This window comes from Thamnophis sirtalis, unplaced genomic scaffold, assembly GCF_051295495.1.
Source record: "Thamnophis sirtalis isolate CommonGarterSnake01/CBP01778 unplaced genomic scaffold, rThaSir2_p1.2 scaffold_13, whole genome shotgun sequence".
NCBI lineage: Eukaryota > Metazoa > Chordata > Lepidosauria > Squamata > Natricidae > Thamnophis > Thamnophis sirtalis.
The window spans coordinates 1,727,081-1,750,337 of NW_028261393.1; the positions used below are offsets into that span (position 1 = coordinate 1,727,081).

A 23,257-nucleotide genomic window follows, 5' to 3' on the forward strand; every position below is an offset into this window, starting at 1 on the left:
CCGAGAGACTCCAAGAACCGACAGAGACAGAAGGACCGTCTCCTTGGGAAAAGCGGATTGGGAAAGGATGACCGCGTTGGAAGGGACCTTGGAGGTCTTCTAACCCAGGTTGAGAAACGTTGAGGACATTCTGAGGAGGCTTCTGGTGCAGGAGAAGGGAAGGTCCATTCTGCCTCCAACGGGGGATAAATTGGAGGGAGGGGACAGGGAGAAACACAAGGGAACCACCTGGGTTTCCTTGATACCTCTTGGGCTCCAAAGCCCTTCTCTGGCTTCAGGGTGTGAGTAGTGATGCTCACTTTTTGGGGGTACCACTTCAGGCAGGATGCTGCTGGTCGCAGGGAAGAGATCCAGAGAACTTGGACGGGTACTTGAAGACCTAAAGGAAGTATCGAAAATAAACTTTCATCTCTCCATCTAACTTATTTCTTAGATTTTATTTTTTTTTTAAATCTCTGTGATCTCCAGATGCTCGGCGGCTCGTAAACCTGCGAAACGCCACACGTAAACTCAAGCAGGGAAATTGCAAAAATGAAAAACCACCCACCGCAGTTTAACTAGGCCACAATACAGCTTGACTTCTCCCAAAGGAATCTGGCTGGGTCCATTTGTTTTTATTTGATTTTATTTTTTTGGCCCAGCATCTTTTTTCCCCAATTCAAATGGGATTGTGGGTTTTTTGGGGAGGGGGGGAATGAGAACAAAACATGGCTGGCTTTGAAAAAGAAAAATCAAATGTTTCGCTGGGAGTTTTAGGATTCTTTGGGGACGAAGTGGATTTATTTTATTTTTTTGACCAGAGTTAGGGACAAGCACGTGGAAGCTTAACACCTTATCCTTTCGGTGGCGCAGTGGTTAAATGCAGCACTGCAGGCTACTTCAGCTGACTGCAGTTCAGCAGTTCGGCTGTTCAAATCCCACCAGGCTCAAGGTTGACTCAGCCTTCCATCCTTCCGAGGTGGGTAAAATGAGGACCCGGATTGTTGTTGGGGGCGATATGCTGACTCTCTAAACCGCTTAGAGAGGCTGAAAGCCCTATGAAGCGGTATATAAGTCTAACTATTGCTATTGCTATTGCACTCGTGGTTCTTCTGACCCCTATTTAGAATTATTTCTCATCGTTAGAAAATCCAGAACTGAAAGGGAAAAGCAGAAGAAAGCATTTGGCCTTAACGACAAGCGTCCCACGGATCAGAAATCAGAAGCACTTTTGGGTAGCAGTTTTTCCAGCTAACAAAAACTTTTTTTAGCTTCTGCAGAACCTTCTGACTTTTAATAACTTTTGTTAGCTGGAAAAGATGCCACCAGATTCCTCCCGGTTCTTGGCCACTCCAGAGAAACAGGACCTATCTCCGGTTATTTCTGGGATTACAATGACCAGCTGATCCCTTTTCATGCCTTCATAACTCCTCAGAGATCTCCAGTTTTTCTTCCACTTCTTGAGCCCGCTTGTTTTCTTGCAGACATTTCAGTGACCCTATTAGGTAACATCATCCTTGAGGGGGGGTCTGTCTCAGCTTCTTTTCTTCTAGACCTTTCATTACCCAACTGCATAACAACATCAGTGCTGGCGAGTGTGGAGTTTGCTCTGTTTTATATAAAGTAGCTGGCCCTACCTCTGAGGGTTGGAGTGTGCTTTTCCCCTCGTTAGTTCCTTGATTAAGATATTGTTTCTCTGCTAGATCGTTTGCCTGGAGTTAATCCCTGCTTATCTGTGTACGGACTGCATGGATGACGTTACCCAGTTGGGTAATGAAAAGTCTGCAAGAAAAGTCCCAAGAGCTTATAAGCAATTCATTATCTCCTCCTGAGAACAGTCCGCAGCTCTTCTGTCCTCCGGGAAGAGAGAGGGTTGGCTTGACACATTTTCATGAAATCCTCAACCTGAAGCAATGATCAAGGTTGCCCTCCTGGAGATGTGGGTGCTCCATTGCTGGAGTTCTTCAAGAAAAGATCGACTAGCCATTCATCCCAGATGGTGTAAGTTAGCAATAGCAATAACAATAGCAGTTAGACTTATATACTGCTTCATGGGGCTTTCAGCCCTCTCTAAGCGGTTTACAGAGTCAGCATATTTCCCCCACAGTCCTGGGTCCTCATTTCACCCACCTCGGAAGGATGGAGAGTTGAGTCAACCTTGAGCCGGTAAGATTTGAACCGCCGAACTGCAGATAGCAGTCAGCTGAAGTGGCCTGCAGTGCTGCACTCTAACCACTGCGCCACCTCGGCTCATATAGTTCATAGTTCCCTTGCTAGAGCAGAGGATTGGACTAGAAGACCTCTAAGGTCCTTTCTAACCAGAGTGGGGCATCCTACCAGGTTAACAACCGGTTCGGGTTGCCCAAACCTGTCCGAACCAGTATTATCCCACCCCGATTTCCAATCCCATGATTTCATGAAGCCTCTTGCTAACTCAACGAATCCCTCCCTCTCTTCGAGTGAGGAGCTCAGTGGAAGCCCTGGGGGGAAACCGAGAACATCTTCTTCCAAACTGGGATGGCCTTCATCTTAAGATGTTGGGTAGGGAGGGAGGAAATGTGGGCCTTTCCACCACCCAGATGGAGGTTGAGTCACACCACTTAACCACTGAAAAATGTAAGGTTCTGCGTTTAGGCAAGAAAAACGAAATGCACAAGTACAGGATAGGTGGTACCTTGCTCACTTGTAGTAACTGTGAGAGAGATCTTGGAGTCCTAGTGGACAACCATTTAAATAGGAGCCAGCCGTGGGCAGCAGCTGCCAAAAAAGCCAACACAGTTCTAGGCTGCATCAACAGAGGGAGAGAATCAAGATCACGTGAAGGGTTAATGCCACTTTATAAGGCCTTGGGAAGGCCACACTTGGAATATTTGCATCAGTTTTGGTCGCCACGATGTAGAAAAGATGTGGAGACTCTAGAAAGAGGGCAGAGAAGAGCAACAAAGAGGATAAGGGGACTGGAGGCTGAAACATACGAGGAACGGTTGCAGGAACTGGGTATGTCTAGTTTAATGAAAAGAAGGACTAGGGGAGACATGATAGCAGTCTTCCAATATCTCAGGGTTGCCCCAAAGAAGAGGGAGTCAAACTATTCTCCAAAGCACCTGAGGGCAGAACAAGAAGCAATGGGTGGAAACTAATCAAGGAGAGAAGCAACTTAGAAGTAAGGAGGAAATTTCCTGACAGTGAGAACAATTAACCAGTGGAACAGAAGTTGCCTCCAGAAGTTGTGAATGCCCCAACACTGGAAGTCTTTAAGAAGATGTTGGATAGCCATTTGTCTGGAACGGTATAGGGTTTCCTGCCTAGGCAGGGGGTTGGACTAGAAGACCTCCAAGGTCCCTTCCAACTCTGTTATTCTATTCTATTCTACTTTTCAAAGCCCTCTCTGTAGCCTCCTCCTCCTCTCTCCGTGGGAGTTTGAGCATCTTAGTCCCCCCGAAGGCATGACTCTCTCCGGTCCCCTGATGGAGGAAACTCCTGGATGTCAACAGGGGTTCCTCTTCTGTCAGCAAATGCTAGAAGTTTGAGCAACCCATCCACGGGCTTGCGACAGCTCTGGAACTCAAGTCAAGAAGGGAAGACGTGGGTGGGGGAAACCGTCTTTTTGAGCATTACTCAAAAAGGCTGGGCCGGGCTGATGGGAGCCGTTTGGCCCAGAAACACAGGCAGGGATGATTGCAAAGCCACATCCCCTTTCGAAAAGTAGCAACGCAGACGTTCTACATCACGGAGGTGCTGGGTGAGGTGGCCCAGAGAATGATGAGATAATTTCCCTATACTCTGGGTTGGGTATGTCTGTGTGTGTGTGAAGTCAAAATGAACTCCAGTGTGTTATTTTAGCAATAGCAATAGCAGTTAGACTTATATATCGCTACTTGAGAGACCGCCTGCTGCCAATTACCTCCAATAGCCGATCAGATCCCACAGATTAGGCCTCCTCCGAATTCCATCCGCCGGCCAGTGCCGACTGGCGACTACTCGGAGGAGAGCCTTCTCTGTGGCTGCTCCGACCCTCTGGAACGAACTCCCCGTGGAGATTCGAACCCTCACCACCCTCCAGGCCTTCCGCAAAGCCCTTAAAACCTGGCTGTTCCTACAGGCCTGGGGCTGATGAGTTTTTGCCCCCCTTCTCGAATGGTATGGTTGTTGTGTTTTTAAATTTTGTATTGTTATGTCTCGTCTTTTTTATGCCCCTGTCTGTACCTCCTTTCCCTGATTGAATTGTGAGCCGCCCTGAGTCCCCTTTGGGGAAAAGGGCGGCATATAAATGTAATCAATCAATCAATCAATCAATCAATCAATCAATCAATCATAGGGCTTTCAGCCCTCTCTAAGCAGTTTACAGAGTCAGCATATCGCCCCCAACAACAATCCGGGTCCTCATTTTACCCACCTCGGAAGGATGGAAGGCTGAGTCAACCGGTGAGATTTGAACAGCCGAACTGCAGAACTGCAGTCAGCTGAAGTGGCCTGCAGTGCTGCACTCTTAACCACTGCACCACAATTTTGTTGTATTTAAGTGCGATGGCAATAAAGATTACACTTATTCCCATTTTGGAGGATGGCTTTCGTTCTCCCCTTGCTTCCCGCATCACTTTGAAATTCAGGAGTAAGTTCTGCAAGGGCTTGGTGGGAAGAGGGGGGTGTCTTTCAGACGGGGGTTAATGGTAGATTAATCATCCAGCGGGTAAACAACATCGCAATGAAGGATGGAACAACTCTAGCCAAACAGTAAGCGACAGCCGAAATAAGTTGACCACCGAGAAGAAAAATGTGATCCAACCATTACTGGCGATACTTGTATTTAAAGGGAGCAAGCCCAACTTCCTTCTGGCACTGATGATGTTACCTAATTGGGTCGTGAAACATCTGCAAGGAAGCCACCAATCTCAGGAAGCACCAAGAATTCCCACAGTCGTCCTCTTCCTCCCTCCACACACACCCCACTCCAGTAGTGGTGGGATTCAGCCGGTTCGCACCTATTCGAGAGGACCGGTTGGTAACTTTCTAAATAGTTCAGGGAGCCAATTGTTGGAAGAAATATTTTGTTTTTTTCCACTTGGCAGGACTAATCCTGTAAGGAAGGCAGGCAGGCAGGAAGCATTTTAGTGCAGTGTTTCTCAACCTTGGCAACTTGAAGATGTCCGGACTTCAACTCCCAGAATTCCCCAGCAGTGGTTAGGACAGTGTTTCTCAACCTTGGCAACTTGAAGATGTCCGGACTTCAACTCCCAGAATTCTCCAGCAGTGGTTAGGACAGTATTTCTCAACCTTGGCAACTTGAAGATGTCCGGACTTCAACTCCCAGAATCCCCCAGCAGTGGTTAGGACAGTGTTTCTCAACCTTGGCAACTTGAAGATGTCCGGACTTCAACTCCCAGAATCCCCCAGCCAGCATTTTCTGGCTGGGGAATTCTGGGAGTTGAAGTCCGGACATCTTCAAGTTGCCAAGGTTGAGAAACACTGTTCTAGTGTTTCTAGCCTAAACTTTCTTGACCTCCTTACAGAAACTGCCTCTCCGGTTAACCCTTACGACATCGTCACAGCTAATCGCCCATCGACCCGAGTGACCTTGAGTTGGCCACGCCCACCCAGTCACATGACCACTGAGCCCCGCCTACCCAGCTGGTCATTAGGACAGAGAACCGGTTGCTAAATTATTTGAATCCCACCACTGCCCCACTCCGTCTATCACTGATGAGGTTACGTAGAGGGGTCGTGAAACGTCTGCAAGAAGGCCACCAAGGACCCCACAGTTCAACCCTGAGCTTCAAAGATCCTCTGAAAGCCGCCGTTGGATGCCTTCAAGCGCGGCCGTGTCCCTGAAAACGTGAAATGAAGAAACCGCTTAAGTCATGGCTCAGATCAGGCTTCCTCTTTACGCCACTTCACCCGAGCTTAACCTCACCCCTCCCTGATAAGGACGAATTCTCAGCTGCCCAGGGTCATGGGAGTTGAAGTCACCCAGCTCTTACGCCCATCAGAAGAAGAAAAAGAGGATATTTTGGCAGAATATTCCGTTGCTCCTTGATTTGCCATCTCAACTGAGGCCGTTACTAAACAAGGCACTCACTCAGTAAATTCTGTCCCATTTGACAACCTTTTGGCCACAGTGAACCGCTGCAGCGGTTAAGCGAGTCAGGTGGTCGTTAAGCGAATCGGGCTCCCGTCCCCACTTTGCTGAGCGCCTGAATTTCGATCACGCTTACGGCCGTTGCGGTGTCAACTTAGTGACAATGCAACGGTCGTAAAGTGTGGGAAACACGGTCGTAGGTTCCTATTTTCCCAGCGCCGTGACTTCAAACGGTCGCTAAGTGAACGGTCGTAAGCCTTTTGCGCTTTCAGCTGGGGGGCTGTGCTCATGCGCGCATTTCCACACCCTATCAGAGGTCAGGCAGACTTTGACCAGCGTTAAATAGGCGACAGCTTTATTATTATTTGTTTTAAAGGGGAAAAGGCAAGCCGCAAGTGTGGCTATTAATGGAAGGGGGAAATGATGGCGCTTTTTTTTTTAATTCTGCTTTTCCGTCACAAAGCAAGATACAGGAGGAGGAGCCTCCTGTTTCTCTTCTGCAATTTAATTCAGAGGGGGGGGGAACATGACCATATAGAGCAGGGGGCTCCAACCTTAGCAACTTTAAACCTGGAGGACTTCAACTCCCAGAATTATCTCAGGGGTTGCCCCAAAGAAGAGGGAGTCAAGCTATTCTCCAAAGCACCTGAAGGCAGGACAAGAAGCAATGGGTGGAAACTAATCAAGGAGCGAAGCAACTTAGAATTGAGGAGGAATTTCCTGACAGTGAGAACAATTAATCAGTGGAACAGAAGTTGCCTCCAGAAGTTGTAAACACTGGAAGTCTTTAAGAAGAGGTTGGATAGCCATTAGTCTGAAACAGTATAGGGTTTCCTGCTTAGGCAGGGGGTTGGACTAGAAGACCTCCAAGGTCCCTTCCAACTTTGCTATTTTATTCTATTTTATTCTATGGAAGGAAGGAAGGGAGGGAGGGAGGGAGGGAGGGAGGGAGGGAGGGAGGGAGGGAGGGAGGGAGGAAGAAAGAAAGAAAGAAAGAAAGAAAGAAAGAAAGAAAGAAAGAAAGAAAGAAAGAAAGGAAGGAAGGAAGGAAGGAGCAAGAGAGGGAGGGATTCTCCAAAGCACCTGAGGGCAGGACAAGAAGCAATGGGTGGAAACTAATCAAGGAGAGAAGCAACTTAGAAGGAAGGAGGAATTTCCTGACAGTCAGAACAATTAATCAGTGGAACAGAAGTTGCCTCCAGAAGTTGTAAACACTGGAAGTCTTTAAGAAGATGTTGGATAGCCATTTGTCTGGAACGGTATAGGGTTTCCTGCCTAGGCAGGGGGTTGGACTAGAAGACCTCCAGGGTCCCTTCCAACTCTGCTATTGTATTGTATTATTCCCCAGCTTAGCACTGATGATGTTGCCTAGTTGGGTCATGAAATGTCTGCAAGAAAATTATCAAGCCCAGAGAGCTCCAAGGACCCCCACAGTCTTCCTCTTCTTCCTCTATTCCACAAACCCCACACCTTCCTAGCACTGATGATGTTACCCAGTTGGGTCATGAAACGTCTGCAAGAAAACCACCCAGCTCAGGGAGCACCAAAGCCTCTAGAGCAGTGTTTCTCAACCTTGACAACTTGAAGATGTCCGGACTTCAACTCCCAGAATTCCCCAGCCAGCGAATGCTGGCTGGGGAATTCTGAGAGTTGAAGTCCGGACATCTTCAAGTTGCCAAGGTTGAGAAACACTGGCTTAGGGTTCAAAACCCAGGATCTCCCAAGGATGCATGAGATTTCTCCAAAACCTCCCCAGCTGAGCATCCTTCCTGGATAGGCGCATTGCCTGGAGATTAACCATAAGCCACCACCTATCAAAGAATTCGCTTCATCTGGGCAAGGGGATTTTCCCATGGAGGGAGGCGCCCTCTGCTGTCTTGTTCTGGTGCTGCAAAGCCAACCAAACTTTTATGCGTCCCCTTTTCAAAGGCCCCGAGACCCCCCAACTCTTTCCAAGGGAATGTCAGAAATGGGCATGGGAAAAAAAAAACTTACCAGATTGGGAGGGATAGGAAGGGGAGAGAGAGGGGCAGGAAGGGGAAGAGGTAGAGAGGAGTATATGGGAGAGGAAGGGGAAAGAAGGGAAGGGAAAGGAGAGGAGGAATGAAGAAAGTAGAGAAGGGAGGGAGAAAAGGAAAGAAAAGGAGGGTGGGTGGGGGAAACAAAATAGATGGATGGGATGGTATTTAATTTTTTATATGGAAAAATGAATGTTTAAAAGTGTTAAAAGGTGATAAGGATAATAACTAAGAGAAAGGCCCTCGGGACCTCAAGACTGGACTACTGCAACGCGCTCTACATGGGGCAGCCCTTGAAGCGCATTCTGAGACTTCAGCTTGTCCAGAATGCAGCCGCGCGAGCGATTGTGGGTGCACCTCGGTACACCCACGTCACACCTATCCTACGCGAGCTGCACTGGCTGCCCATTGGTCTCCGGACACGGTTCAAGGTGCTAGTCCTTACTTTTAAAGCCCTACATGGTATTGGACCTGGGTACTTGAGAGACCGCCTCCTGCCAATTACCTCCCAAAGACCCATTAGATCCCACAGATTAGGCCTCCTCCGAATTCCATCAACTAGCCAGTGTCGACTGGCAACTCCCCGGGGGAGGGCCTTCTCTGTGGCTGCTCCGGCCCTTTGGAACGATCTCCCCGTTGAGATCCGGACCCTCAACACCCTTCCGGCTTTCTGCAAAGCCACCAAGACCTGGTTGTTCCGAAAGGGAAAGGCAGAAGAAGGGGGGAAGGTTAAAAAGGAGGAAGAGAAAGGAGAGAAGGGAAGGGAGAGGTGGAAAGGAAGGAAGGAGAGAAGAAAGAGAAGATAGGAAGGAGGGAGGGAAGAAGGTAGGGAAGCAAGGAGGGGAAAAGGGAGGGAAGGAAGGAGAGAAGGAGAGTAGATAGGAAGGAGGGAAGAAAGGAGGGAACGTAAGAGAAGAGAAAGGAGGGAAGGAAGGAAGAAAGGAGGGAGGGAAGATATGAGAGAAGGAGGGGGGGATGGAGAGAGGAAAGGGAAGGGGAAGGAAAGGAGGAAAGGAAAAGAAAGGAGGGAAGGAAGGAGAGAAGGAGAGAAGGAGGGAAGGAAGGAAGGGGAGTGGGAAAGAAGAAACAAGGGAAGGAAAGAGGAAGGGAGGGAAGAAGATACCTAACCTTTGATGTCTATAATGATTTTGATATCACGGGAATGTCTTGAAACGTAGTCAAATGTAAAGCAAAACAGTGGATGTTGTATTGTCTTTTACCAACTATTGGTTGTTGTATTTTTCTTTTACTAATAAAAAAAATAATAATAATAAAAAAAAAGACCTGGTTGTTCCGGCAGGCCTGGGGCTGTTGAATTATCCAGCCCCATTCGATGTTATGACTGTTGCTGAATTTTTAATTGTTTTTATTTTTGTACCCCCTTCCCTTCTGATTGTTAGCCGCCCTGAGTCTCTCGGGAATAGGGCGGCATACAAACTAAATCAAATCTAATCTAATCTAAATGTATACCTGTAAATGTGTGCGTGAGACTAAAAATAAAATAAAAACTTTTAAAAGAAAAAGAGAAAAAGAAAAAACTTACCAAAAGAACAAAAGACCCACTACATCAAGTTTCATCTGAGACAATCACTGCCAGTCGAAGAGGGGTGGACTTCAACTCCCAGAATCCCCCAGCCAGGGGAATGGCAGGCAGAGCAAAGGGAAAATATAAACGAAGTCTGCCTTCCAAAGATCAGCCAATATTAAATTTAGAGCAGTGTTTCTCAACCTTGGCGACTTTTTAAGTCCTGTGGACTTCAACTCCCAGAATCCCCCAGCCAGCTGTGCATTCGCTGGCTGGGGAATTCTGGGACTTGAAGTCCAGACACCTTCAAGTTGCCACGGTTGAGAAACACTGCCCTGGGGAAAGCAGATTCACTTAACCAGAGGGTTGTTAACCCCACCACTGCAGTGATTCACTTAACAACCGTGGCTAGAAAGATGCTAGGATGGGAAAAACCCTCTTAGCAATAAGAACGTTGTGGTCGTAAGGCGAGGACCGCCTGCAGTGCCGTTTCTTCCTCCCATCAACAGCCGAGAGAGAAGCCATCAGAGGGGCCCATGGATTGCAACCGTGGGAAAACAGATTGAAGTCATTAAGCAATTGTCGGTCTGTGGTGTCCGCTTGTTTTCTTGCAGACGTTTCATTACCCAACTAAGCTACATCATCATTGCTGGCAGGAGTGGGGTTTGCCGTCTGTAGACCAGGGATGTCCAACCTTGACGTCTTTTGTGGACTTCCAACTCCCAGAATTGTCCAGACGGGCCTTAAAAAGTTTTAAACCTACTAAAAGTTGGACACCCTTGCTGTAGAGCAAAATCTGTATAGAGGGCACAAACCCCTTCCAACGCTGATGATGTTACATAGTTGGGTCACGAAACGCCTGCAAGAAAGCAACTAAGATTAGATAGCACCAGGGAGCCCACAATTCAACTTGGAGCTACAAATACGGTGTCCATTGTGTCAAGGCACTGAGGATTTAATAGCTGCCAGCTGATGAAAGGTTGTAAGCTGTAATTAGTAAGCTGATACAATGAGGATGGTTCGGCAGTGCGGGCACGCTCTGATGGGAGATCCACTCAAGTGTAGGTGGCGACCAGAGAGCATTTCCCGTGTCTCTCATTTACTCTCCTTGTGTTCGTAGTGAGTGGCACGTACATATTTGTCTATATTTCTGTATAGAAAGCACTATTCATTGTCTAAGGCTGTGTGCGCCGTGTTTCTCACATACTAATCACAGTCAAAACTCCCGACACGTTGTTGGACTACACTGCCAAAGGACACAATAGCAGGAGTGTCATGCCTGCAAGCCATCTTTCCTTCTTGGACTTCAGGCCTGCCACTCTTTCTACTGTGGGGAAATGGGAGGGGGGATTATATGCAGTTGGATGATATGGAGCCATAACAACATTCTTCTTAGAAAGTCAAGGTCATCGTTGTCTCTGCACCTGATCGGAACTGGATAGGAGCAGTTGGATGATATGGAGCCATAACAACATTCTTCTTACAAAATCAAGGTCATCTTCGTCTCTGCACCTGATCAGAACTGGACGGGAGGAATTTGTCTACGTGGCAGCAGGAGACTGGACCATGGGATGGACCTGTGGGTGTTTGGGGGCAAGATCTTGAACTTTTGATTGGGGGGGGGGGGAACCTGGAAGCTTTCAGATGTGCCAACATGACATCTCTAATAAAGTGGAACTTTGAGCGAACTCAAGGCTCGGGGTTTTCTTTAATCGGGGGTGTTTTTTGGACCCCCCACGACGATATTGGGAGCCCCTTGTCCATAACTTTTGTTACTCGGAAGCCTCCTCTGGGTTGAAGGCCGAGTGGGCTTCCCAGGGGGGGTAGAGGCTTCCGGCCGCCGCTTCAAAGCAACACCAGCCACGCCAGGTAGTCACTGCATTTTATTGGAAAACATTGATATAATTTTTTTTTTCTTTTAAATTTTCACAGCTTGAACTGAACAGACGCCACCTGCTTTTCAAAGACATTCTGGCTCAACCGTCCCCACACTCTCCGGCAAAAGAGCCCTCCGCGGACTCCTCGGCGGAGCGCAGAAGGCGAATTCTCCCCGTCCAGATTCAGGGCAGAGCCTGCTTCTCGTTTCAACGGCCTCGCCCGGAGGAAGAGAAAAAAAAAAAAGAGAGACAGAGAAAAAAGCTCCCCAAACATCTTTCCCCCCCCCAAATTGGATTAAAAAATCAAAACAAAACCCCAAAAATGAAAAAAAAAGAGAAGCAAAATTTGCAGCTCAAGATGTTTGCCACGAGGGGGGGGGGAAGAAGTGGGGCGGGGAGGGGGCCGAAAGGGGAGAAGGCGGAGGGAGAAAAGCCACAGCTAAGAGCACAGACACGGAAGCCAAGGAGGCGCGCCAGAGGCGTTAAAAGGCGCCAGCCACTACGGAAGAAGAAATGAAAAAAAGCACTGGCGGAGGAAGAGGGTAACGGGGCACTCGGGCGCAGGTGGCATTCGCTCAACGGAGGCTTCCCCCTTTTATTGCGGTGTCGCCCCCCCCCCACACCTTCCCAAGCTGCCAACCAAAAAGCCTGTCGTCTTGCGGGGTGCATCCCACCCCCACCCACCCCCGGGAGGGGAGCCCATCACCTTAGATATGTACACAGTAGCAGCTCCGATGCCGGACGCCACGCGCGGGAAACCGTAAAGGACATTTACAATTTTTACAGGGTTGAGAACGAGAGACGGGAGCGTCGGGGTGTTTTGGGGGGAAAGCGCCAATCGGGACCCTCCCTGCTGCCCCTCCCCTCCCTTCCTCGCTTTGATCCGCTTCTCCCCTCCAGGTCGCGCCGACGGGATCCGCTTCCCACCGCGGACATCCGGGCGGTGGGGAATCTGCCTCGCCCGCCGCCCCCAACAAAACGAAGGAGGAACACAAAAATAACCCCCCTCCCCGCTTCTTGCTTGCGCGCCCGGCGTTCCTTGGGGCAAGACCCCCCTCGGTGGCGACACGGCCAGGTCGACGCAGGACGGCAGCGGCCCAGACACATGCAACAGAACTGAAAAAGGGTTTTTGCACTCTCTCCACCCCTTCGTGGTAGGGGGGTGTGTTGTTGTGTGTGTGTGTGTGTATGGAGGGGGTGTTCTCGAAAGAAAAGAAGCTGCACCCTGAGAAATGGGGCCAGCTCGGACTACAGAACAGAATACCCGATGGAAATGAAGACATCCAGAAGGGCTGGGAGGGTCTCAGGGAAAGGAAGGGAGAAGGGAAGGAGAGAAGGAAGGAAGGGTGAAAAAGAGGGGGGGAGGGAGGGAGAGAGGAGCGCAGCCATGCAGCTTGGGAAGGGGTTTTTTCTTCTTTTCGTTTTCCTTTTTTTCACTTTTTAATTGCTTGGTCAGATTGATTCCACAGCCGATATGTTTGCGTAGAGAACCGGGTGACTTAAGTAGAGAGAGTGTGTGGGAGAAAAGTTGTCGAAGGAGAAAACGGGCCTTGCCAGCCACTCCGTCTGCGGGATTCATTTTGCAGTCATCATCTGCACGAACTCTGCAAGAGACACGGGGGGGGGGGGGGGGGAGAAGAAGGCAACACGGTTGAGTGGGTCCCCCGTTTGAGCCCCCACTGGCGTCCCTGCCTTGGCCTCCACCCTCACGTCACTTCACACCCAGGTACGCAAGAGACTGCCTTTTAACTTGGTTTGAATGGGTGGCCGAAGACAAAAGGAAGCCGTATCGTATCCCCTAAAGCAGTGGTCTCCAACGTTGGCAACTTTAAGACCTGTGGATTTCAACTCCCAAAGCAAAGCTGGCTGAGGAACTCTGGGAGTTGAAGTCCACAGGTCTTAAAGTTGCCAACGTTGGAGACCACTGCCCTAAAGAACGACATTCTGCTCTTTTTCACCCAGAAGAAAAGACAAAAACACTTCTGTCCTGTCCTCTCTGTAACCGCCATCCTCCTGGTCAACACAGAACGTAGAGTCCTAGGGCTGGAAGGGACCTTGGAGGTCCTCTAGTCCAGCCCCCTGCTCAGGACAGGAGGTATTTATACCATCCCGGTCCAACAGTTGTCCAGTCTTTATTTTTGAAAAACCTCCGGTGATGGGAGCAGCCACAAGGTCAGAGGCATCACCGGACAGACCACATTTTTCCCGGCGCAAAAAAGAAAAGAGGCTCGGGAGGGAACCGGCAGGACGTGAGCCGCCGGCAAAGTCCCGGTTCAGCTGAACCCGTCAAACTGGGATTTCCCAGGCCTGGATTTATCAGAGCATCCCGTGTTGACTTCTTTGCACAAAACCCTTCTACGCTACGTAGCGTGTGTGTGTGTGTGTGTGTGTGTGTGTGTGTGTGTGTGTGTGTGTTGTGTTCTAGTAGAGAGCGGTCCAACTGTGGCCGCTTTAAGATGGGCGGACTTCAACTCCCAGAATTCCTTGGCTGGGGAATTTTGGCAGTTGAAACCCACCCGTCCTAAAGCGGGTTTAGAACGGACCCCCTCGGTTCCAGGTTTTGGTTCTCCAACCCATGCAGAGGTCGAGAGGGCCCCATGGGGCTTGAGAAGCATCTCTCCCCCCCCAACCCACGGGGTCCCTTTGACCAACCTTCGTAGTTGACCTGCCCGTCTCCATCAATATCGGCTTCCCGGATCATTTCGTCCACTTCTTCATCCGTCAGCTTCTCGCCGAGGTTCGTCATCACGTGGCGCAACTCGGCGGCGCTGATGTAGCCGTTCCCGTCCTGGGGGGAGAGAAAAGCTCCCGTCAGGTTGAGTTGAGGGAGGGGGGAAAGGGGCTTTTCCCTCCCCCTCCCAAGCCGGGTGGGCAGAGGTCTCGATCCAGCCGCTTCCATCCCTCCCTGCCCACTTCCCAGGGCTCCGATTCCCGGCTTCACCTTGTCGAACACCCGGAAAGCCTCCCGGATCTCCTCTTCGCTGTCGGTGTCCTTCATTTTCCTGGCCATCATGGTGAGGAACTCGGGGAAGTCGATGGTGCCGTTGCCTGAAAGGCAACGATGGGCGCGGTGAGACCAAGCGGGTGGCTGTGGACAGTCCCTTCCGTGGACAACTGTCCTTTTTGAAGAGGCTTTGCAAACACCCACCCTGACCAGCGGATTCCTTCCCCCTCCTTTGTTTTCTTAAAGCATTTTTATTTACACATTTTTCTTTAACATATGTAGGGATTTAATAGACAGTGTATTGTCTGGGTCATTTTACACATACATAGTAATAGTGATTATATCTTTGCACGCATATAGTAGTATTCTTCCAACTTCTATTTTATCTAGCCGTCGATAAAACAAATCCCAAGGGGAAAAATATTCTGTATCTCCTTTTATCTTTAATGTTAACCTATCCATTTCCGCAAAATCTATTTTTTCTTTGATTATCTTATCATCTGAAGGCGTTTCCTCGTTTCTCTATTGTTGCGCAAACACAATTCTTGCTGCCGTCAACATTATATATTTCCTTTATTGTATTTTTTCCTGGCAAAACACCTAACAAGAATATTTCTGGCTTTCAACCTAAGTGCTGCTTTATCATTTTCTCTCTCAGCCATGAAGGCATTTTCATCCATTCTTTTTTTTCCCTTTGGGTAGGTTGAGACTGCTTTTATCGGTTGTACCCCAGGGCCTCACTCTATTGCAGTGAAACAAAAGAGAGAGAGATTGGACCAGGAGTTCCCAACTTTCGGGCCAAAGGTCCGGTACCGGTCTGTGGCCTGTTAGGAACTGGGCCGCACATCTGGAGATGAGCGATGGGCGAAGCTTCATCTGTATTTGCCCGAAGGGGCTGCTGACAGAGACCTAATTTGGCCTTGAACTGCTGGAGTTTTGGGAGTCACTCACCATCCGCGTCCACCTCGTTTATCATGTCCTGCAGTTCGGCCTCGGTGGGGTTCTGCCCCAGGGACCTCATGACGGTGCCCAGCTCCTTGGTGGTGATGGTGCCATCGCCGTCCTTGTCGAAGAGGGAGAAGGCCTCCTTGAATTCTGCAGGGGGACAGCGAAGTGGGGTGCTCTCAGCAGGGCAGAAAGGGCCTTTACCCCAAAAAAGGGCCCAGGAAGGGGAAAAGAGGGAGGGAGGAGTGGAATAGCGAAGGCCCCCGTCCTTCTCTTTGCCCCCCCCCAGCGGAACCTTTCCGTTTTCTAAGCAGCCCTGAGCCCCCTGAATGTGGAGGAGCCACGGACCAGCAAAGCCAAAAGGAGTTCGTGAGAAAGAAGTTGCCTAAACCAAGGGAATCTTTCGAGGGGTAAAGGGACTTTCCAGAAATAAATTTAAGGTGTGTGTTTGTGTGTGTGTGTGTAAACTCACCTGCAATCTGTTCTTCAGTCAGCTGGTCAGCCTGCAAGCAGAAAATAAAAGTTAACTTCTAGCTCTCGTCCCTCCTTCTGTCCGTCTTGGCATCTTCTGCCAAAAAAGGATTGGGTGGGGAACCATCAGTTGCAAGGGATATTTTCCAGGCCTCTCAGCTGAGCCCCCCACAAAAGACGATCAAGGTCCCTCCAAATTTGGGGAGGGCTTTGAATCCACCCCCTCAGGGCTGCCCTGTAAAAACTCCAACATCTCCATTTGCCACATTTGCCTCTGAAGATGCATCAAATCCCACACGGCTCCTTCAAAGCTCCCTGCAAACGCCAGTTGCATTTCCTGCCTTCTACAATTCTCGCTCCCGTCCCAATTACAACTGGGGACAGTGGGCCCATCGTTCACTGCAGAGCCTGGACTCAGAGCTCTGGCCCAGGCCTGCTTGGAGAGCTAGCCCATCGCCCTCCCTTGCCTGGAGTCGGCTGAACGGCCATCCCGGTGGCTCTTCCCTGCAGCCACAAGCAACTCTCGGAGAGCGCGAGGGCATCCGTGCTCAAGCAAGGCCCCCGTGGAAAGCAGAGCTCCGGGGGAAGGCAGATTCCTCCAAGAACCCTGGATGGGATACATCCTATTGGCACAGCCGGAGAAAGCCGACATTCCTGCGTCTTTCCCCCAATGAAAAAGTAAACGTTTCCCCTAAGCCAGTGTTTTTCAACCTTGGCAACTTGAAGATGTCTGGACTTCAACTCCCAGAATTCCCCAGCCAGCATTCGCGTATAAACAATTCAGTGTCTAGGACAGTGTTTCTCAACCTTGGCCACTTGAAGATGTCTGGACTTCAACTCCCAGAATTCCCCAGCCAGCATTCGCTGGCTGGGGAATTCTGGGAGTTGAAGTCCAGACATCTTCAAGTTGCCAAGGTTGAAAAACACTGCCCTAAGCCATGCTCTCCAATCAAGATGCTGGCCGGTTGCTTGGTTACTTCTCTCCTCCCCTGGCCAGGCACCTGTCGGGATGTCCTTGGTTCCCACAAGAAAACTTCCTTGTTTTGGCTACAACACCCCCTCTAGCTCTTCCCCCCTCCCTTCCCCTTCTTCTGTTTTGTGGGAACCCTGAAGCCTCCAAGATGGTCTCAGCCAGGTTGACCTCAGGACCGACCCAAGGTGGAAGAGGCTCATTCAGACAACCGTCCTCCAGGGTTGGAAGGCCACCCTGTAAAATGAAAGCGTGGCCCTCACTCTGCTCTGGACGAGGGACCCACAACCTCTGCTCTCTTGTTCAGGAGGCCGTGGGGTTCCTTCCGGGGCTCTTAGAAATCCAGCCGGAGCGAGCCAAGGCTCAGGAACTGACACACCACAAGGGCAGCCAACAAAGACCCACCAAGGCGGCTACTGACTCATGCAGGAGAGCAGCACAAAACCCCCCTTGGACAACTTGGGTCTCTGGAATTTGTTCCCCCCGGAGGCGGTGATGACCGCCGAAAGCCCCTTCACGGCAACAGACTTCTCTGAGAGAATCCAGCGTTTTGCAGACCCGAAGGCCCGCGGGTTCTTAGCGCTGAGGGCAGAGGGAGAGGGGGGGCAAGGCTCTTTGGAAGTCCCTCTGGGTGTCTTGTCTGAAGCAATCCTGGCTACCGTGAGAAAGAGGATGCTGGGCCTTGTGGTGAGTCAGCAGCTTCCCTTCTGGGGGGAAATGGTTGCAAATCCCAAGCACTGCCGATCGGATTCAAAACCCAAGTCCCAGGGAGCTCGCGTGTGGCCTCCTGGGCTTAAAATCACGACTGTCCTGAGTTTCCGTCGCTTCTCAGCAGCCACCGAGTCCTCGCGGCACGGGAAAGCCGAGCGCAGCCGTTCCGTGCCATCGACAAACCATGTTTCAAGGCTCCCCAAGTTTGCTCAACGTCTTTTTTTCGGGGATCCCCAGGGCTGGGCTTCACAAAGGAGGAGTCTCCCACCTTCTGCTCCTCAAAATGCTGGATGCAAAACGGCTCTTCTGTCCAGGAGGCCCAACTGACCGATTCCTTCTGGGTTCTTTTAAAAGGCCGGGTCTCTGGCGACAAGAACATTGGTTTCTTGCAAGGATCCTGGCTTCTGGGCGAAAGGCAGCCATGGCGGCTAGAGATGCCAAGGGAGGCTTCCCGAGGGACCGTGGGGCGGCTGCTACCCAGGGCTGGGCATCTCTGGCATCCTGATGGCCTGTGGAATTCTGGGAGTTGAAGTCCACAGGTGGCCAGGATGTCAAAGCCGCCCATCCCTGTTCCAGACCAACCTACCTCCAAGATCTACGGCATGGCCAAACCACAGCTTGGGCTTCTACGCTGAAGCAGATCAATAGCAACCAAGCAGAGTCCCCCCCCCCCCCCTGTCACAAAACCCCCCGGCCATTCCATCTGGGAAGAGTCTCCCATCACAGGTAGTCCTCGGCTTGCGACCAGAATTCAGCCCAGCGTTTTGGCTGCTATGTGAAGACATCTGCCCCCATTTTGCCACCACAGTTAAGCGAATCGCCGCAGTCAGGTTACTCACACGGTCGCTAAGTGAATCTGGCTTCCTCAACGGCTTTGCTCGTTCGGGCCGCGAGAGGGGATCAACGTGACGCTCTGGGACGCTGCAACCGTCGTTAAGCGAGTCAATTGCCAAGCGCCTGAATTGCAATCGTGGGTCCAATGGGGATGCGGTTTTAAGTGTGAGAAACGGTCAAACGCCGGTTATCGGTGCCGTTGTCACTTTGAAGGGTCACCAAATGAACGGCCGTAAGTCAAGGACTTATGGCTGAGATGAAATGAGCCAGGTCGCCCTCCCTGGTTTAGGCAAAGAGCAACCCTGGGGCCGTTTGTGAGTTGCGAGAGGGTAGGCCACATGAAAGGCAACGGTCTAAGACAGGGGTCTCCAACCTTGGCTCCCTTTAAGACTGGCGGACTTCAACTCCCAGAATTCCTCAGCCAGCTTTGCCAGTCTTAAAGGGGCCAAGGTTGCTCTAGGACAGTGGCCTCCAAACCTTGGCCACTTTAAGACCTGCGGACTTCAACTCCCAGAATTCCTCAGCCAGCTTTGCTGGCTGAGGAACTCTGGGAGTTGAAGTCCGCAGGTCTTAAAGTGGCCAAGGTTTGGAGACCATTGAAACCCGGAGGGATTTTGGACTGCAGCAAGCCAGGAAGTGACCCCAGCCTCATCTTGGAGCTCCAGGCAGCCTTAAAGAGCCTCAAGGATTCAACCGATCAAATAATGCAGGGAGAGGGAGGGAAAGGTTCCCCCCCCTCCCCAGAAGAAAAAATAAAACCCTCCGCGGGCTGATCTCCAGGCAAAAAGACTTTCCATGGAACCTATACAGGTGGTCCTCAAATTATGACAACTGAGACCACCACCAACATTTCTGTGGCTGAGACATTTCAGTCAGCGTTGCCCCATTTCACGACCTATCTTGCCACCGTTGCTAAGTGAATCGCTGCAGGCGTTAAGTCACAAGGGAATCTAAGGGATCACGTGACCCCTCGCAGGTCACTGCGATCGTCGTAGGTGTGAGTCAGCGGCCAAGTGGCTGAATTTTGATCGTGTGAACAAGGGGAGGATGCACAGGGGAAAGAGGGGCTCAGCCCCCAGAGACGGGAGGGCATCCAGAGGGAGGGAGGAGGATGAAGCACTTCTGGTGGGGGCAAAAGAGGGGAAGGCTGGGGAGGAGGGGTCCCCCCCCCCCGAAGGGAGCCACAAAAGATGCCAGTGTCTGATGGAGGGAGGGATTCAGCCCCACTGAGTCTCCCCTTCAGGCGGTGAGGGAGGGGCAGTGCCCAAGAAAAGACGGCCCACCCTTAAATTGGAACCAACTAATCTCCCTGCTATCACAGCTCCGTTTCCTGACTCCAGAATGAGGCAGAAAAACCACTATTTCTCCCCCTTGGAAACAAACAGCCACTGCCCTCAAATAAAAGCAGCCCCCACCCCAAATTCCATTGGGTGGCACGGATTCCTTTAGCAGAAACTGCCAGGGTGGCAACTGGAGGAAGCTTTTCGAGGGGGCTTTGAGGGGAAGATGCTCCCAGGGGGAAAAGCAGGGAGGAGGAGCTGGTGGGCTGGATTGCTGTGCCCAGGGGTGCCAGCCAATGACCTTCCATTTGGGAAAGGGATAAGGGAGACTCCCGGCAGAGGATTTGAAGAGCCCAGTGCGTCAACCAGGTGCCGGAAGCTGCAGTGGGGAGCAGAAACGCCCCCCCCCAAGGAAGACTCTGAGGAACTAACAGGAGGCCTCCATGGGGGTCTCCTAACAGACCAGCAACCCGCAGCTCCGAATCCAATCCCGTCCCCCTGTGCCCGTCCTCCGGGCAGGTGAAGAGGGGCAAGCAAAGTTTCCTTGTCCGGGTCTCCCCACCTGGCCCTCCTGGATGCTTTTCAAGGAAGCAGCCCCCCCCTTCTTTCCTCCAGAGCTTCGGCCCCCTCGGCTCCCTCAAACCCACCCTTCAGCGTCAGGCTTTGAGGCAGGCGGGCAACGGCTCCTCTGCAGCGGATTGCAAAACCGCCGCGACGGGCAGGGCAAGGTGAGGAAAGGGTGGCGGGAGCCGCGGCTCTATTTCCGCTGAAGTCAGAGGCAGAGACCCAAGCGGCATTACTTCCTTCTTTAGGCAAAGCGAAGGGAGGGGACGAAACATCTGGAAAGCTCGTCGGATGCTGGTGAGGACCAGCCACTCTGCCAGGGCCCAGGGAAGAGGCCTCGGGTAGGTGGCTCCCCCCCTCTGCCCTGCCCTCTTTCCAGGCAGGATGCCCACCTCGGCTCCAGCACAATCACATGCCATGTGATTGGCACCAGCAGTGGGGGGGAGGCACCCCTGTCTGCCCCCCCCCCAAGTGCAGGGAGGGGCAAATCGCAACCTGACTTATTTCACTTTCTTTGGCTGATGGGGCTTCTCTCTTTCAGGATGGTGGGAGCTCAAAGTGTTTCCCCCTCCAAGGAAGATACCCCCCCCATTCTTCCCCTATGCTGGCTGTCTGTCTGTCTCCCTAGATATCTGTCTGGAGCTCCCTCCCCTCCCCCTCCGGTGCTTGCCCTCCCCCTCCTAGATCAGCAAAAAAGCAGGCCGGAAGGACCCCTCCCCCAAATCCTCGCCCTGCCCCAAGCATCATCCTCCCCCCCCCCCCCGGCCAGGCTTCGTCCAAGGGATGCTGCCCTGCGGGCCCATTGCACCCATCCAGCGGGCCTCCCCCCACCCAAGTGCAACCCCCCACCCCAATTAGCCCCCCTCCCCCCGATCCTTCTGCTTTGTCACTCAGTCCTTGAGCCCTCCCCCCATAGCCCCCTCCTTATACCTCCCCCCGCAGACTCAGGGGCCTGGCCTCCCCCTCTGCGCTCTCCCAGCGCCCCCCCCACTTCCCCCCTCCCCACAATTCACGTTCCGACGCCAAGGCCTCCCCGCCCCCTCCCCTCCCTCGCCCCCACAACGCTCCTCCTATGCAACCCCCTCCTCTCCACTGCATTTGGATACGACGCCCCCCTCAGGGGCCGGGCAGTGGTCTCACACGCTGCTCCCTCCCAACACCCCCTTTCTCCCCACTGGGGCCATCGCCCCCCCCCTTAGCTGCCCCCTTAACGGGCCTGCCCCGCTCACCGCCCCTCCCCCAGCCCTCCTCCTACAACTCCCCCCCCCCCATAAGTAACCAGGCAGCCCCTGAAACCCTCTTTTTTGGGGGGGGGGTATTGGACTACAAGACCCATCCAGCCGGGAAGCATGGGCGTTGTAGTCGTCCCCAATTCCCCGGAAAAGTCGCGACGGCAGCCGCGCTTGTCACCTCACCATTGTCGGGTCCGGCTTGGCGAGGCGGCGGCGGCGTCCGGAGGCTTCGAGGACAGCAACGGCGTCGCGAGGGAGGCAGGAGCCGCACCAGCCCGGACGCACCGAGGGCCGCTTCACGGAGCCTCACTGCGCGCTCCGGATCACTCCGCCAACGGCCGCCTCCGGCCTCGCCCCGACGCGGCCTCCTCTCCCCCCCACCCCCGACGCCCCGCCCCGCGGACGCCACGGCGCCCAATCCGCGCTTGCCCCTGCGGCCGGCCCCGCCCACTTCCTCCCTGCGGGCGGGGAGAGGGCCGAGGGGACTACTTTCCTCCCCTGGCTGGCTCCTCGCGCTTCTTTCCCGTCCCGCCCCTCCCCTGCAGTCGCCCGCCGGCGGAAGGACACAGGATGGCGAGCTCGTGATTGTTTCGCGCGCTCCCATTGGCCGCCGGAGGAGGCGCAGGATGAGACTCCCGCGGCCATTGGTCGCCTCTCACCTGCAATGCGTCAAAATTGGAGCGGGCCATGTGGAGGAGGGAAAAAGGGGGACGGAGGGAACAACCAAGTGGAAGAGTGTGGGTGGGTGGAGCAGGAGGGCCCGCGAGGCCGCGTTTAGCGGCGCGGTGGGTTTCGTAGAGGGAAAAAAAAACCCACACCATCTGACTGCTCTTAAAAATGGTACGGCCCTTCCCCTCCCCCGCCACGAATAGATCGCTCTAGAAAGAGGGGCGTGGTCCCCTGGCAGGAGATAGCCCCGCCCTCTTCCAAAGAGCTGACATTACAATCCAGCTGGGCCACGCCCTCCCTTTGGCCACGCCCACTCGTCGCAAGCCCCGCCTTCCTTTCCTTGGATTCCCTACCACGTGGGAAGGAGCCAACCCGGAAATGCTGCTGCCATGAAGGCTTGGAACTCTTTACCTGTTGAATTCCCACCTGCTCAGACCTTGCGGGACATTGGCTGGACCTCGAACTCTTAACCCACCCAGTTCAAAAATTAGCTCTTAGTCACATCCCCCCCCCAAAAAAAAACTAAATATACTGGACCAACAGCCCAGTGGCCCACCCTGGCTAAGGATTATGGGGGTTGGAGTCCAGTCCCACTGGACAGCATCTCTGGGCAAGGTGGGTTAGGATGATGGGTGGTGTGATTTTAGGGAAGGCTAAAATCGGGGATCCTTCGGGAACTAAGACGTGTGGACTTCAACTCCCAGAATTCCCCAGCCAGCTTTTTTCCCACTGTTGTTATAACTTTGAAAGACCGGTTGTAATTCAAGGACTAGAATACCTGTGGCTGGAATACAGTGGTGGGGTTGCCAATTTTGTTACTACTGGTTGGGGGGGGAGGGGGGAGGCTCCCGCTTGCATGGCGCTGTCCAGGCAGGTGGACAGAACCTCCCACCACCGCTACTACGGGTTCGGCTGATCTGGGCCAAAATGACAGCAACACAGGCCTGCTAGAATACCTGTGCACCTGGATTCCAGCCACCTGCACCTGGATTCCTCCAAGATCAGAGAGTTTGGTGCTGCAGCGTTCAGCTCTAAGGTAGTCGGTCAAGCCCAGTGATGCCTTCAGTCTCCCGTTCCTTGACCTGGGAACGGGTGGGTTTCAAAAATTTCGAACCTACTCTGTAGGTGTGGCCTCCTTTGTGGGAGTGGCTTGCCGGCCATG

General features: G+C 52.3%; 1 protein-coding gene across 1 annotated transcript; it reads right to left on the reverse strand.

The window, feature by feature from the left end:
- Positions 1 to 11,463: 11,463 nt before the first annotated feature.
- On the reverse strand, positions 11,464 to 21,762 carry LOC106550532 (calmodulin-1). Its single transcript, XM_087727957.1, has 6 exons — positions 21,610 to 21,762; positions 15,837 to 15,867; positions 15,371 to 15,514; positions 14,417 to 14,523; positions 14,128 to 14,263; positions 11,464 to 13,079 (listed from the first exon to the last, which is right to left on the reverse strand). Exons 1-6 carry the CDS (start codon positions 21,610 to 21,612, stop codon positions 13,051 to 13,053), a joined length of 450 nt encoding a protein of 149 aa, XP_087584083.1. The 5' UTR covers positions 21,613 to 21,762; the 3' UTR covers positions 11,464 to 13,050.
- Between the last annotated feature and the right edge of the window lie 1,495 nt (positions 21,763 to 23,257).

Bases quoted from the DNA above. Each gene is read 5' to 3' on its own strand.
- LOC106550532 (XM_087727957.1), bottom strand. The intron at 14,524-15,370 runs GTGAGTGACTCC...GTTGCCTTTCAG, and splicing joins AAACGAGGTGGACGCGGATG to GCAACGGCACCATCGACTTC. The intron at 13,080-14,127 runs GTTGGTCAAAGG...TGTCTCTTGCAG, and splicing joins CGGGCAGGTCAACTACGAAG to AGTTCGTGCAGATGATGACT.